The sequence below is a fragment of the Spinacia oleracea genome, chromosome 1 (assembly GCF_020520425.1).
Source record: "Spinacia oleracea cultivar Varoflay chromosome 1, BTI_SOV_V1, whole genome shotgun sequence".
NCBI classification, from domain to species: Eukaryota; Viridiplantae; Streptophyta; class Magnoliopsida; order Caryophyllales; family Amaranthaceae; genus Spinacia; species Spinacia oleracea.
The window spans coordinates 115,817,569-115,833,375 of record NC_079487.1 but is presented as its reverse complement, the minus strand read 5'-3'; the positions used below and the strand labels follow the sequence as shown (position 1 = coordinate 115,833,375).

Genomic DNA, 15,807 nt, shown 5'->3' with positions numbered 1-15,807 from the left:
TTTACCGATTCGTTACAATTTTGTAATTTCAAGGAAATGAAAAGAGACTTTTACGCCTTTTAAAATGATGTCAACGTAACAAATGATTTCTTGACCTAGTGATTATGGAGTAATTTTTTTTTTTTACAACATAATGCAACAACAATTATAGCCGTTCTCTAGCTTTAATAGCTATATTATGAGCCTTTAAAAGTGAGTAAATAGGTCTGGAGGTCCCTTAACTTTGCCAAAAGGAGCAGTTAAGTCCCTCAAGTTTCAAAAGGAGCATTTAGGTCCCTCAAAATGGATGGAATAAGCTATTTTTATTAACACCGTTACATTTTCCGTTAAGTTCAATTAAATAATAATAAAACTGATTTTAAATAAAGGGAAATCAATTTACATGTGTATAAATGATTTAAAATAGCTTCTTTTGATTTTGACTTAGCTTTTTCAAGTTCCTTAGCCTTTTCATTTGCTTTTTCACCATACACATTTCATCAAAACTGATTACAAATAGTTCTTACACTTAACTTATTAAACACAAAATCACAACATATATTAATAAAGGATAATCTAGTTACATGACAATGGTCCTTCCCCACTGTACAAGGCTAGTAAATACCCGTTGCCAACCCAATCCTCAAAAGGGTAATACACTTGAACCATAACATAAGACCAACCGAGTAACGGATACCATTTATGCACAATTTGATCCGACTCACGTTTGTTCGGCCCGGGATACAGACATTCTGGGATACAGACCAACTGCCTCGCGTACCTTCTGTTCACATGCCATCCATTCGTTTCATGTACTGCTTGAAGCCTTGGTTTGATGGCCATGATCTAGAACTCTCGAGGTGAGGCCCCACGAGGTGGATCCCTTCACAACACGCCTTTGTCGAACCCAAGCTTCACTTCATCGAAAAATGATTTCCTCACCATTCGATGATCTGCTTTTCAGGATTCTCCAACATTCACAACCCCTTTGAGAATGACTCAACAAGGGGTCATGGAAGCATGACATTGGAAGGCTACTTAGACAGAGAAACTACGGTCGTGTTTTTTTTATGACTAATTTTTATTTTCTGATATGGGGGGTGATATTTGTATACGAAATCTTCTATGGTTAAGAAGATATTCATTGTGTTGTGATGAATTGAAAGGAAAAAAAACTGGGTTGTTGAGTAGAAGAAGAAATATATATGGAGTATTGAATACAAACCAAGATATAAGAGATGAATATTGTTGTAATGCTTTAAGCCAACCCCCTTGTGTTTATATAGTCAAGGAAGACCAATGGAAGATAAGCTGTTTCTCACATCTCAATGCTTCTCATTAAATACTTAGGAGTAGTTAGTAGACCAAGGAAGACCAAATTAAATATAGTCTTGTTGTAATGCTTTAAGCCAACCCCCTTGTGTTTATATAGTCAAGGAAGACCAATGGAAGATAAGCTGTTTCTCACATCTCAATGCTTCTCATTAAATACTTAGGAGTAGTTAGTAGACCAAGGAAGACCAAATTAAATATAGTGCGTCTGAAATGCAACTTGTATCTAATACAAATGTTTAAATTTCCAGAACAGTGGATACATACTCCGTATATGTGCCTAGTTTGAACACATACTCCGTATTAAGGTTCATTACCTTACTCGGACGAAGCTCTTTTACGTCCTCTTATCTAACGAGTATGACCATTAATTGAATTTCGTTAAATAATACTCTGATGAGCGAGCTTAGCTTTGAGACGAGATAGAACACAAAATGAGGCTCATTAAACAAATCAGTTACAAGCTCGTTTATGATCTGAACACAAACATGCTCGTTCATGTTACAAGCTCGTGAACAAGCTCGTTTATGTTCATTTATTTAATTAATTAGACGGGCTTGAACACACATCGAAACTTGATAAATAAATTAGATTCAGGAGCATGAAATATTGGACATATCGGTAAGTGCAACGTCTAATTGTAAATTGTAACAAAATTCATAATTCACGTTCTACAAAATTTTTAAGTGTTTTATTTGCCATGGAATGTTAAATACTCTGTTTTTTGAGAGCCTCAACGGCTATATTTTTGTAAAAAGCTAACTGAAATGAATTTCCCTTTATTTAATTATTGGTAAATGGTAAATGTAACTGTTTTTTTGTCGTTTAGTGCCTTTTATTTAGTTTCCTTTTAATTTAAATGCATTTTAACGGACGTTAGTGACGGAAAACAAAAAGCAGCGGATTCCATCCAAACGCAAGGACCTAAATGCTCCTTTTGAAACTTGAGGGACCTAACTGCTCCTTTTGGCAAAGTTTAGGGACCTGCAGATCTATTTACTCCTTTAAAAGTCCTAAAACTTTTTTTTTGCTTCAAATGAGGAAACTAGTCCAAAGAAAGGAGAAAACTACGAACACTACTGAATCAAAGCTAAACAAAATTAAGGAGGAACAAGGCGTGGAAAGGCCACACCCCTAGAATCCTCAACTAAAATTCTACCAAGTTCAGAAGGAGCAAAAGAAAAAATTTGAACTCGAATGTGTTGGGCAACACCTTGATTCGCCAGCCAATCTGCTGCCCGGTTTCCTTCACGGTAGACATGAGATAACTCCACCGTCCAGTCATGCTCTTCAATCAGCTTGATGCAGCGTTTTAGCAGATGAATACATTCACCTCCACCACAATCTTTGGACTTGAGGGCTTGAATACATGTCATATTATCCATTTGCACTTTTAGCTTCTTGATGTCTAGGTCCCTGGCTAATTCCAAGCCCTTAGCCAAAGCCAACACTTCAGCCTTGAAGGAATTGCAGATGCCAAAACGTGCAGCTAGCCCCGAAATCATTTGGCCACATTGATCCCTGATGATAGCCCCTCCCCCAGCCTCTCCAGGGGACCCTTTAGCAGCCCCATCTACATTTAGTAAATACCAGCCATCAGGTGGGGGCGTCCATCGAATAAAGATCTCAACCTTGCGAGAGGCTTGCTTCTCTACCTCATCAATTAAGCCTTCCATAGCTCTCCTTGTTTCAGCATAGCGGATTTGCAAGAATCCTCCAATATCAACTGGAATGTCTGAGTTTCGACCAAAGAGGAGACAATTCCTCCATTTCCACACCCACCATGCCACAATGCCAAAATATGTAGACCACACAGGAAGCCCTTCTTCATCTGCATAATTCAGATTCTCTGTGAGCCATTGTCTCAGGGAGCACTGAAAGAATTGGTTATTATCTGCAGGACCCCCCATACGCCTCCACACAGATTTAGCCGCAGGACAGTCACGTAGCATGTGTAAAGTAGACTCTTCAGCCGCATCACAAATGCCACACTTAGGATTATCAGTCATACCTCTCTTGAATCTATTTAAATTTCCCATTAATCTGTCATGACAGACAAGCCAAAGGAAGGCTCTAACGCGTTGCTGCACAGGAGCAGACCAGATTAAAGACCAGCATTCGTCATTAACATCACTATCATTTCTCATAATACTAAGAACTGATTTAATTGAGAATTTCCCTTTTGCATTACCCTGCCAGTACACCAAATCAGCAAGGTTTGGATCATTTTTCAGCTCAAAAGATTCGATTATTTTGAGATGTTCAGACGCTAAATATGGAGCAAACGTTTCCCACTTCCAACCTTGATCATGTTCCCACATTTCTTCCACCGTTGCCCCCTCTATATCTTCTGGAATTGGGTGTGTAGCTAGAGTACTTAGAAGTACCGAGGTTGCCCATTTGTGGTCCCAAAACAAAGTACGAGAGCCATTCCCTACAGCAGTGCGCATCCCCTCACAGAGGAACCTAGCATTTTCCGTAATGCCACACCATACATTCGACGTTCCCGCTTTTGGAACAAACATATCAACATCACACCTCCCTTTACAGTATTTAAATCTGAGAACACGAGCCCACAAGGAGTCTGATTCAGTCAACACACGCCACCCAAGTTTGGTAAGAAAAGCCGCATTTGCTTGCCTTGCTGAGTTGATGCCCAACCCCCCTTGTTCGGGTGGTTTTTGTAAGTTTTCCCATGAGATTAGATGTGTCTTTCTCCTCTCATCACTGCTGCCCCAAATGAACTTCCTGGTTTTTTTGTCAAATTCATCACATATAGTTCGAGGAAGTTTAGCCGTTTGCATAGAGTAATTTGCCATAGTGGTGATAGTTGATTTAGCAAGCGTTATCCTCCCTGCCAACGAAAGATATTTGGCCTTCCATCCAGTTAATCTTCTATCCAGTTTCTCACACATGTGGCTGAAGGTGTCTCTTGTAACACGACTAGTCAGAGTAGGCATGCCAAGGTACATACCTAGATCACTAGTGGCTTCCATCCCAAGGGTTGTGGAGATCTGTTGCTGTACTGAAATATCTGTGTTCTTTGAAAAATAAACACGCGACTTGGCTAAGCTAATTTTCTGACCCGAAGCCTCACAGAATCTATCAAGGCAGTCCCGCATGACCAAAGCTTGTTCCTTGTTGGCCACAGCAAAGAGAACAACGTCATCGGCAAAGAATAAATTGGATAGGAGGGGGCCATCTCTACTAGCCCGAATAGGTTTCCATTTATCCAAAATAATTGCTTCCTCGATGGTTTGATATAGACGCTCCATACACATCACAAACAGATACGGTGACAAGGGGTCACCTTGTCGAATTCCTCTACTAGGCTTAAATTTGTGAGTTGGTTCTCCATTCCATAGGACACTAAGGGAAGCCGACGTGATACACTCCATAATTACATTGATAAGCAGATAAGGCAAATTCATTTGGAGTAGGGTATCCCGAATGAAGGACCATCTCAATCTATCATATGCCTTTTCGAAATCAATCTTAATGGCCATATAACCAGTCGCACCTTGTTTTTTCCTCATCGTATGGATTACCTCTTGCACAATCACAATGTTATCGGTAATCTGTCTTCCCGGAACAAAGCTAGCTTGAGTGTTCGAGATGAGAAAGGGAAGGTGTGGTTTAATCCGATTTACAATTACCTTAGTAATTATTTTGTATGCTACGTTGCAAAGGCCAATAGGGCGGAATTGAGATGCAAGTTCAGGATTGTCAGCTTTGGGCAGTAGAGCTATGTGAGTCTCATTCAAGTTAGCAGGCATTGGTCCTCCATTTAGCACTTCCAGCACCAATTTGTGGACATTCGACGCCACTAGTTCCCAATTTTTCTGAAAAAAGAGTGCCTGAAAACCATCCGGCCCCGGAGCTTTGAGGGCGCCTATGTGTTTGATAACCATATCAATTTCCACCGAAGAGTAAGGTCTAGAGATAGCCTCCCAATCTCGAATAGGTAGTTCAGGGAAAACATCATTGGGTATGTTGATTACAGGGGTCACGACTTCCTCTGTGAATAATTTTGTAAAATAGGCTACCATATGCTCCTTGACAAGCTCCTTATCATATAACCACGAACCAGTGTCATCTTTTATTGCAGCTATCTTGTTACGCCATTTTCGTATTGTAGCACTCAATTGAAAGAAGGTGGTATTCTTATCACCGTTTTTCAACCAATCAATACGGGACTTTTGATACCACAAAATTTCCTCTCTGTTCAGTACCTCATCGAGCTCTTTACGGAGTTTAGCTTCCAATTTAATTAAACCCCTATCCTTGTGCTCAGCGAGTATTTTTTGGATACCTGCTATACGGGCCTGAAGGTTCCGTTTCTGCCTGAAAATATTACCAAACACTTCATGGTTCCAGGATTGGAGGTTAGTGGAGAGGTGAGCCAGTGCCTCAACCAGTGGGCTGTCCTTCTCCCACTTATCCTGAATGAAGTCTTGGAAATTCTCGTGGGTAAGCCATGTGACTTGAAATCGGAAAGGACGGTTCATAGATTGGATTGGTGCAAAACCGTTAGGAGATATGAGAAGAGGGCAGTGATCGGACTGAATCGCAGGGAGATGTTTGACCTTGGCTAAATCAAATCGAAGACCCCAATCCCCATTACATAAGGCTCTGTCAAGTCTACCACTTTGTCTAGTCTCCGGTGTAAGACCACGAGCCCAAGTGTGAGAAGCACCAGAGAATTCCACTTCAATAAGTTCCATACTGTCAATCCATTCATTAAACAGGGCAGACCGTCTAGTAGTCTCATAACATGAGCTACTACGTTCCGAGGGGAAGCGAGTTTCATTGAAATCCCCTGCCAGCAACCAGGGTTTATCATGGGTCCTGGCAAAATCCCTCAATTCTGCCCAAAGTTCCCTTCTTTTAGACGGATCTGGACTTGCGTAGACCGCCGTGAAGTACCAAGGAACTGCACCCACTCTAGTAATGTTCATGGTAATGTGCTGATTATGTTTTATAATGGGCTCAACAGTGACCAATTCCGTCTGCCAAAAGATCCAAATTCCTCCACTGAACCCCATAGCATCGACACGAGTATGACCAGTATATCTGATAGCATTGGCAATTCTCAACGCTTGGGCACCCCCCATGTGTGTTTCAACCAATGCAATCACGTTTGGATGGTGGACACGGACGATGTCTTTGAGTACTGCTATAAACGCGTTGCTTCCCGCCCCTTGCACATTCCATACCATACAAGAGATAGGTAGAGTATCCGGACAAAAATTCGGGATTGTGTCTTCCATTAAACGAGGTAAATTGGGAAGGGTGGTAATAAAGGCTTGACTAATCAACCGCATCAGACGACGAATTTCATTGGGAATCATGAGGTTCACCACTAGTTCCGGGGGTTCCGTTGGGACATCCATCCATGAGTGTATCCTCACCTCCAGAATATGGGTCTGGGGGTTTGCTACTGTGTGATAAAGGTCCCCCGTCGGTTGACCTACACAAAGAGTTTTCTCGGGGGGTATCAAGAGGTGGACTATATTGGGGTGTAGGGGAGACATGAGTGCCATATGAAGAATCCCTTAAGTCAATGTGTTCAACAGGAGAGTTAGCATTCAGTTCTTGATAATGACTTTGGGATTGTGCTTTAAAGAAAACAGGTGAATTCTCCTTTCCCGCAGCAGGGTTGCTTGTAGGGGCGTTGGTTGTATTTCTAACGGCGTTGGTATCTATCTCTTTGAATGCAGTCTTTGGGCTTTGAGTTGTACTTTTTGATTTAGGTTGATAGGTTTTAATTCCTACTTTGGGAAGAATGGGTCTAGCAGGGATTCTATCTGACTTACCAAAATCAAAAATAATATTGTTAGGCCCTTTCCCAGTAATTGATTGAGAATTAGAATCCAAGTCAACTGTTGCAAAGGAAGTTTCGGATTCTTCTCCAATTGTTTCCTTACTTCCACTGACATGGTCATTATGATCCCGTATATGTTGCAACGGTCTACCAATCTTAGGATTCTGATTCTCCAAAACCGAAAATCTTGACCCAATTCCACCAATTATGCCTGAATTTTCGGATATTTTATTCTTTGAGATATTATCCTTAATTGGATTTTGTTGACTCCTCCCCTTATCTCCACCTAGCATGGTGTTTCCGGTCACCGGTGGCAGTTTGTCAGTGCGGGGGACTCTTTTGCGGACTGGTTTTTTCACTAGCATCCAGTCACCAAAAGTTTCCGATTCCTCTGGCTTATTCTTGAGAATGTTATCATCAATTTTAGTATTGACTAATTGGGTATTGATGGTTCCCACGTCGCAATGATCTTCTCTCACCATCAAAGGGCAGTTCGAATCATTATGCCCCAAGATGCCACACTTGTAACAAATCATTTTGATTCCTTCATATTGAACCCTCCAAATCTTCCCTTTCAGCCAGAATTTAGATAATAGGGGCTTAGTGAGATCAATCTCAACGCTCAATCTGGTAAACTGACCCCTTTCCGCTTGAGCCGTGTTTTTGTCCACCCGAAGGACCTTTCCAATTTTTGACCCAATTTTGTTCAGGAAATTAATGTCAAAGTACTCTACCGAAAGGTTCGGGATACGTACCCAGGCCGTTAAAATCTTAATGGGTTCCTCATCAGGGACGAAGTTGGGGACCCATTTTCGAATTGTGAGATAACAATCATCAATCATCCATGGACCTTGGGTGATGACAAAGTTGTAATCAGCTTCATTCGTGAATCTTGCTATAAAATAACGACAACCAATGTCCGTTAAGGACAACTCACCCCTGATACTCCATTTTTTCTTCAGTCTCCTCATTAGTCCCATATAGCCTAGGTTCCCATCAAACATCTTAATAATTAGGGAATTCTTCCATGGCTTTCTCATCCGTATCTTCTCCTCTTTTGTTAGCAGGATCACTGGGCACTTATCATTCCCAATCAGTTCTTCCGGAGCTGTATCATCATCGGATACATCATCTGCCTCCATATCTTGATCAAAAGTAGGATTGGTTATGAACTGATTGTTACCCCGTAGCATATCCCTAAAAGAAGGGGGAGTAATCTGTCCATTGGTATCAGCCATGTTTGATGTCGTCCTGATTTGTGGGGGATGAACTCCTTCATCCATTGGGGTGTCTTGATTGTTAGATCGATTGAAGATTAGGTGCGTTATTTTTCGCTTGGGTTTTTTATTTGATCTAGCTAATTGGTCATGTTCTTGGGTGGTTTGGGTTTTTTCGCTCACCTCTTTCTCGAGAGAGATTTCCATCGCCTGACTTTTTCTAAAGTCCTAAAACTTTAATAGCTAGATTATGGAGTAAAACTAAAAGTATGTGTATGATATGTCACAATGATTCCTCTCTCATATTTACGGAATATAACTTATATTATCCATGTTAATTACTAATTCAAAAAACGAAAATTATAAAATGATGTGAACACATTGTTTAAAAAGTGGCCGAAAATATGACATTTTTATTTTTGCAATGGTTCAACTTTATAAGATTTGCTAATATTCTATGATGATGCTTCTTTTGGCACCCTTCGGCTATTTTTTGACATCTACGAGTAGAAAGAAAAGACCTCACCTTTTCTAAAAAGCATAGGCATTTCATTTTATAAGTTTTCTTTAATTTTTTTTATAACTATGTAATCACATGTAGGATGAGTTAAGTGACAAGCCAAAAACAAATTCTGTTACCTTTCTTTTCTTGTATTAATGTGTGAGTTTGGAGTTGCGTTTAATTTAGAAATAAAGAAAATTAGAAGAGGAATTGAATTTATTTAGAAACCTCTTGCCAGCAATTTCCATCCTACACTCAGATATAAACGTGTAATTTCACACCTATTGGCATTCTCCGATCTTTATTGTAGATCACATACATATGAGAACTTTATACCCAAATGTTGAATGAAAACCTTATTATATATGTTACTCATAGTTCCATTCATAATCCACCTTACCTATTTTTCATCCAAACTTTTTAGCTTTTTATCTATGAAACTAAAATTTTAATGCAATTATTTTTTTGGAAGGATAATGCAATTTTATATAACCAAAATTACAACTTTTCATTTTCATCTATTCTAGGAAATCCTTTTAATTTTACTTTATTCCGTTAATTTATTGAATTAGTAATTTTTTTCATGTTCTACCATCGTTTGCTTTACTTATTGAACTCACTCAAATCCACAATCACTCTCCAACACCACCACCACCACCACCCCCACCCCCCCACCCCCCCCAAAAAAACTTTCCTTGATTTATATTGCTACGAGAATTACATAGAACTTGATCATAAAACGGAAAAAGGTATTGTAAGAAATACTAATCAACATTCCAAGTTAATATATCTAAGATATAAATTTTTGTTAACATTTCCACTAATACATCCAATAATCCGAGACTAGCTTATTGTAAATTTCCACTAATACATCCAAATATCCAATTAATAATCCCTAAGCTACACTACAAGAAATTGTACTATTAACGACGGGAAATCCCATCGCGAAAGGCCAATAATCGTTGATTAACGACGGGATTTCCTGTCGCGAACCCGTCATAAAAGGGGGCCGTCGTAAATAGGAATCCCGTCGTAAATCCGTCGTAAGCCCGTCGTAAAAGACATTTGCGACGGTTATTCCCGTTCTTGTTTGGTTGTTAGCCCCGTCGCAAAAGGCTTTTGCGACGGGATTTTTGACCCGTCGTAAATAGGTTGTCGTTAAAGATACATATTCTTGTAGTGCTAGTTTTGAGCCACCCACGTGGACCAAAATGGTCCCTAGCGGCCTAGCTATGTCATCATTTGTGCACATTTTCTAAACATACTCAACTTCACATACTACTCAAACACCACCTCCAAAATTCCCCCAACCTTTTTAATCACAATAATTTTTTGGTGCATTTTTTCCACTCTTTTGGCACCCCACATTGCTCTATAAATTCACACTTTTCCTTCCCCAAAATCCTCACCACTCTCATTCGGCCATTCTTACTTACACACATCATATCATTTCTTCTCTTTTATAAATTCTAGCCAATTAATTAAGCATATATCATGGCTAGCAATGTGGCTACCCTTACCCTACTCGCGGTGGTTGTGGTGGCAACGCTACTAGCCACGACACCAACGACAGAGGCGGTGACATGTAGTCCGGTGCAGCTAAGCCCTTGTGCACCAGCAATCATGTCCAACAAAGCACCAACAAAGGCATGTTGTGATAAATTAAAGGAGCAGAAACCTTGCCTTTGTGGATATTCCAAGAACCCAACTCTTAAGCCTTATGTTAACTCCCCTGGTGCTAAACGTGTGGCTTCCACTTGTAAAGTCAGCGTTAGTTGCTAAATATAGTAACATACCATCCATCAAAATATTATTAGAATGATCTTATTATTATATTATTATTATTATTATATTATTATTATTATTATTATTATTATTATTATTATTATTATTATACTATAATTCTAGTATTTATTCCCTTGATCACTGTGTATAAGTGTGATCAAGGAGACGAGAATATATGGTTGTGGGGGTGTTTTTAATTAAGGTAATTATAAATCAAGTGATCGTACGTACGTGTTTAATTTAATGTTTGGTTTGTGATCGATCTTGTATCAAATCGTGTGATATATTAAAGTGATGCATGTAAACGTGTCCATGTTGCACACTTCTTTGTATGTTTGTGGAATTGTGGTTTGGGGATTATATATGTTGCACTTTAATAAAATGTTAAATTATGAAATATGGAGTGTATAAATTCTTCTAATAATTAATTTACGTTGTTGGCTTGTTTTTAGAGTGTTTTTGTTTCCCTTCCAAATTAATACTTGAAAGTTACAACAGATAATTAAACTATTTGCAATTTTTTTAGCCGGAATTAGCTAGCAACTTGTTGCAAACATAACAAAAATGTGGACATGAAAAGGTCACCCAAAAATAATAGTAACTTCCAGATAAGACGGATGATACGAATAGAAAAAATGGATTGGATTCTTATGAGTGGAAAAGTATTCAAAACCATGTATTTGGCCAACTTAATTAGGTCCACTGAGATCGAGTACGACATTGACTAACTGTGGTAGTGGTAGATGTCGAATTGTATTATTGCGATGGAAAACTAACATCATATCGACGTTGGGCTATAATATTGGACCCCCATTTATGATGGTGAATTCGTGATCGATTAACAAAAGGGACGATCTGCATGAAAGGAAAATTAAAAAATTTCCGATGTACTGCCCTTATTGTTAAAAATCGAAGGTATGTGTGCGGTACTCCTCCCGTTTCTTTTTGTTTGTTACGTATTTTTTTACAATATTTTTGTTACGTGGGCGAATATTTCCTTTTATTAACTTATTATACTATCATTTTTTGTGCCATCTTTTAATTTTAATTGGTCTAATTTTTTTAACTCATTAAATTTCTTTACAATTTCCCAAGTATTTTAAGTTAGCAATCTTTGTGCTTTTTCATCATTGGTTCATTTTGATAAATAAAACAATCTTATTGGTTGTTGTAATGATTAGTGGATTGAGGTTTTACTTGAGTTTATTTTTTTAATAACAAAAAAAAAAAATCTTTATTATACGTTAATAAATGTGCAAAAGTCCAAACGTAACAAACAAAAAGAAACGGGGGGAGTAGGTAATTGGTTGAGTTCTCTCTCTCCCATTTGTAACTTATACAAAGAACTCCGTATTATCTTTCTAACTCATTTCCAAACAAAAAAAAAGTACTCTCCGTTTCGAAATAATGGAAACAGTTTACCTTTTTACGCTTATCGATGTAAATGTTTGTACATTAATATCTCTAATTTTATATTCATAAAAATTATAAAAAGTTGATATTCCTAAAATTATATAATATCGAGACGAATCAAACAAGACCCCACACGACTATATTTTTCTTACCCATAAATCACAAATGATAGTCAAATTGAAATTTGCGAATAGTGTCAAAGTCAAAGTATCCATATTATATGGATGCGCGCACTTGTTCATTCTTAAGTCTTAACCGAAGCAATTTTCTCGATTGTTTTTCTAATTAATTAACCATGGCTTATGAGTTATATGACCAACAAAATACGGATTGCTAAACCAAATTTCTGCATTTAATTAGAGGCCCGTTGGGTATCACAATTATTTTTTTGTTTTTGTTTTATAGTTTTGATAAGTTTTTCATATTTTGAAAATGTACTACTTTCTCCGTTTCTGAAAGTTTTTTACACTTTGGAATATGGGTCCAAAATATGAAAACGTTGACCTTAAATTCTCACTATTATATACATCAAAACGTTTCATCTAAGATCTTGTTAGATTGGTCTCGGTATGTATTTTCAGAATATCAATTTTTTATATTTTTTACACATACGAAATTTGATATGTTAGTATATTGCATTTGAGTCTGTGCAAATAGTAATTGTAAAGAACTTTCTGAAACGGAGGTAGTAGTAAGTAATAACTAACACTACAAGAAATTGTACCATTAACGATGAAAAATTCCGTCGCTACAGGTCAATAGTGGTGGATTTCCTGTCGCGATTCCGTCATAAAAGGGGGCCGTCATTGGTGAAAAATCTCGTCGTTCGCCCATCGTAAAAGGCATGTGCGACGGTTGTTTCATCTTTATTTGATTGTTAACACCGTCGTAAAAAGTTTTTGCGACAGGATTTTTGACCCGTCGTTATTAAGTTGTCATTAATAATTTTTGTAGTGTAAGATTCGTTTGTATATGTAAGTGTGCATCCATTATTGAAGTATGGAATTGTATTGAATGGTTGAATTGTTGAATCGATCACATGTCCAAAGGACAAACAATGGCATGCATGCATGTTGCAATAAGTTGACAAATTTAGCTTCTGAAAAACACAGAGGAGTCTACTTTATTCAAATTTTATTTACAACAATTAATGGAGAGTGGAAGCTGATGCATATATGTAATTATAACAAAGTACATGAATACATGATGAGTGCATGTAATTATAACAAAGTACTCGATCCGTAGCTGAAAAAAACCCTCTTAAAGCACAAAGCTAGGAATCTCATACTACTACTTCCAAGTGTCAGATGTTCCTTGTTCCACACCAAACTCAATTCACCAACCTATTTTCCCGATTTTGTTCGAGGTAGTAGGTACCAAGTACGATTCTCGAATTAGAGATACCTGTTTATCACAACTGTTATAACGAACGCAAAGAATTATTAATTAATGTAAATAAAGAATGAAGAGATTTAACGTGTTTACTAACAATGTATTAGCTACGTCTACAGGCAAAGGGGAAGACCGTTTTATTGATTTTGATGTGTACAGATTACAGAATACTTCTAGATTATGACCTAAAGAGTTTATATAGTACTCTCTATACAGATGCTGGAAAAGCCCAGAAAATAATTAAGCACAAAACAGATAACCCTAGTCCAGAATAACATATATCATAAAGTTCGGGGGTGTTGTAGTAAGGGGATTGACCGATTCAAGACATTATTCTAACAACAACAGTCATAACGTCTTAATAATGGTCAGGAGATAGAAAAAAATTAAACTTAGTACACCCTCTGTATTTTAAAAGGAGATACACCTCCTAGGATCGAGTCTCATCTTTGACAAATTGAGATCGATCCTCGATCTTATTCTTCAACTTATCGACGTTTATCGAATCCATTTGTGCATCAAGTTATAATTAACGTGATATTGTACGGACTCCAAATCTAGTTATTAATTTATTTAAATCTTAAGGGAATCTAGTTATTAATGTTATCAACAAAATAAATAAAAAACAAACAAAACAATTGATCCAACAACCCCACTTGAGCCAAATTGGTATGCGCACTTGTCAACACAAACTACGTACCACTCGCAATTGTCCACCTCCAAAACCCCACACCACTCTGGCCATTCTCTATAAATTCACACTTTGCTCTACACTAATCCCTCATCACTCCACTCTCTCATATATAAACATACATCTTTCTATTCGACCATCTAAATCATATCCTCTTCTTCAATTCTAAACACCATGGCCACAAAGGTTGCTACCCTCACCCTACTCGCGGCGGTTGTCGTGGCAATGTTGCTAGTCGAAACACCAGCGACCGAGGCGGTTACTTGTAGTCCAGTTGAGCTTACCCCTTGTGCACCGGTTATCATGTATAACCAAGCACCATCAAATGCATGTTGTGAGAAAATGCAAGAGCAGAAACCTTGCCTTTGTGGATACGCTAAGAACCCTACCCTTAAGTCCTACATTAACTCCCCTGGTGCTAAGCGTATGGCTTCCACTTGCAAAGTCGACGTTAAATGTTAAACACATCATTTACCTTTGTTCTGAGGGAGTTGTCACGTTACTAATTAAAATTACACTACTTTTATATATGTGACAACTAATTCCGGACAGAGAGCTCAAATATGCCCTCAAATCACTATATTATTATGAGTGGGATTGTTATGTTTATGTTTATGTTTATGTTTATGTTTATGTTTGTGTTAATGTATTGTATTTATTTAGATTTTAGAATTTCTGTGTACTACTTTGGGGGTTACTACTTATGTATCCTCCTCTCTAATAAAATGGTTATTTGTGAAATAAGGGCTACTTTATTATTGTTTGAGAGTAATTAATTTGTTAATTTTAAACTATCTTAATTAATTAATGAGTTCTAACTAAACTAACCACTTGATTTAACAGCTTAACCTACAAAGAAAATGCATTCTGTTTTTGGGGTACGTAGTAGAAAGCTTCTGAGCTCAGTCCTGTTCCATAATTTGGCCTAACCTACACTACAACGTTTATGGTCCATAGATATTGTCGTGTTGAGTGGCTTGGTATTGTATTATTTTTATTACACGACCTGACAACCAACATACTTTGTTCGGAAATAATAGTCATACACCCAGAACAAAATATATACAAAGAAATATAACAAAATAGTCCATATAAGATGTATGGAGTAACAAAATTTATAGTATATACCTCTTATATGAAGCATGGACTATATATGGAGTAACAATATAATTACTTTGTTTTAGGGAATTGGGACTTGGCCCCGCTTAAATCATATAACGGGAAAAAAATATTGCAATTCCAGAATTTCTTCCAAAAAAAAACCAAAAACATTTGGAGTAAAAAAAAACCTATATGTATTATTGTTAAAATTTTAAGGCAAAAAATGTCATCTGGTCACATGTCGCTTTATATATGTTCAATTTTGACATGTCATCTCCTGTAACTTTTTTGATCATGAAAATATGTTAGTTAGAGCATCTTTAATGGTTAGCTAATATCATTGTAGCTTGGTATGCCACATCAATTTTTCAAGCAACAACATTTTCTAGCTACAACATGCTCCAATGCAAGCAAGTACCTAAATGTAACCATTGGAGTTGCTCTTATAGGTTTTGAACCTATGACCTCCGATTTGGCAAACACATACTTTAACCACTATGCCACAACCCATTTTGATATTCCTTATACGTTCAAAATTATATTAACTGGATATAATCTATACTATTATTAA

At 37.6% G+C, this 15,807-nt stretch overlaps 1 protein-coding gene across 1 annotated transcript; it reads left to right on the top strand.

The window, feature by feature from the left end:
• Positions 1 to 10,244: 10,244 nt before the first annotated feature.
• LOC110801612 (non-specific lipid-transfer protein 2-like) lies at positions 10,245 to 11,036 on the top strand. The gene has a single exon (XM_022006979.2). It carries the CDS (start codon positions 10,349 to 10,351, stop codon positions 10,634 to 10,636), a length of 288 nt encoding a protein of 95 aa, XP_021862671.1. The 5' UTR covers positions 10,245 to 10,348; the 3' UTR covers positions 10,637 to 11,036.
• The last annotated feature ends 4,771 nt before the right edge of the window (positions 11,037 to 15,807 follow it).

Excerpts from the sequence above, each read along its gene's own strand:
- LOC110801612 (XM_022006979.2), top strand. The coding sequence starts at position 10,349 with ATGGCTAGCAATGTGGCTACCCTTACCCTACTCGCGGTGGTTGTGGTG.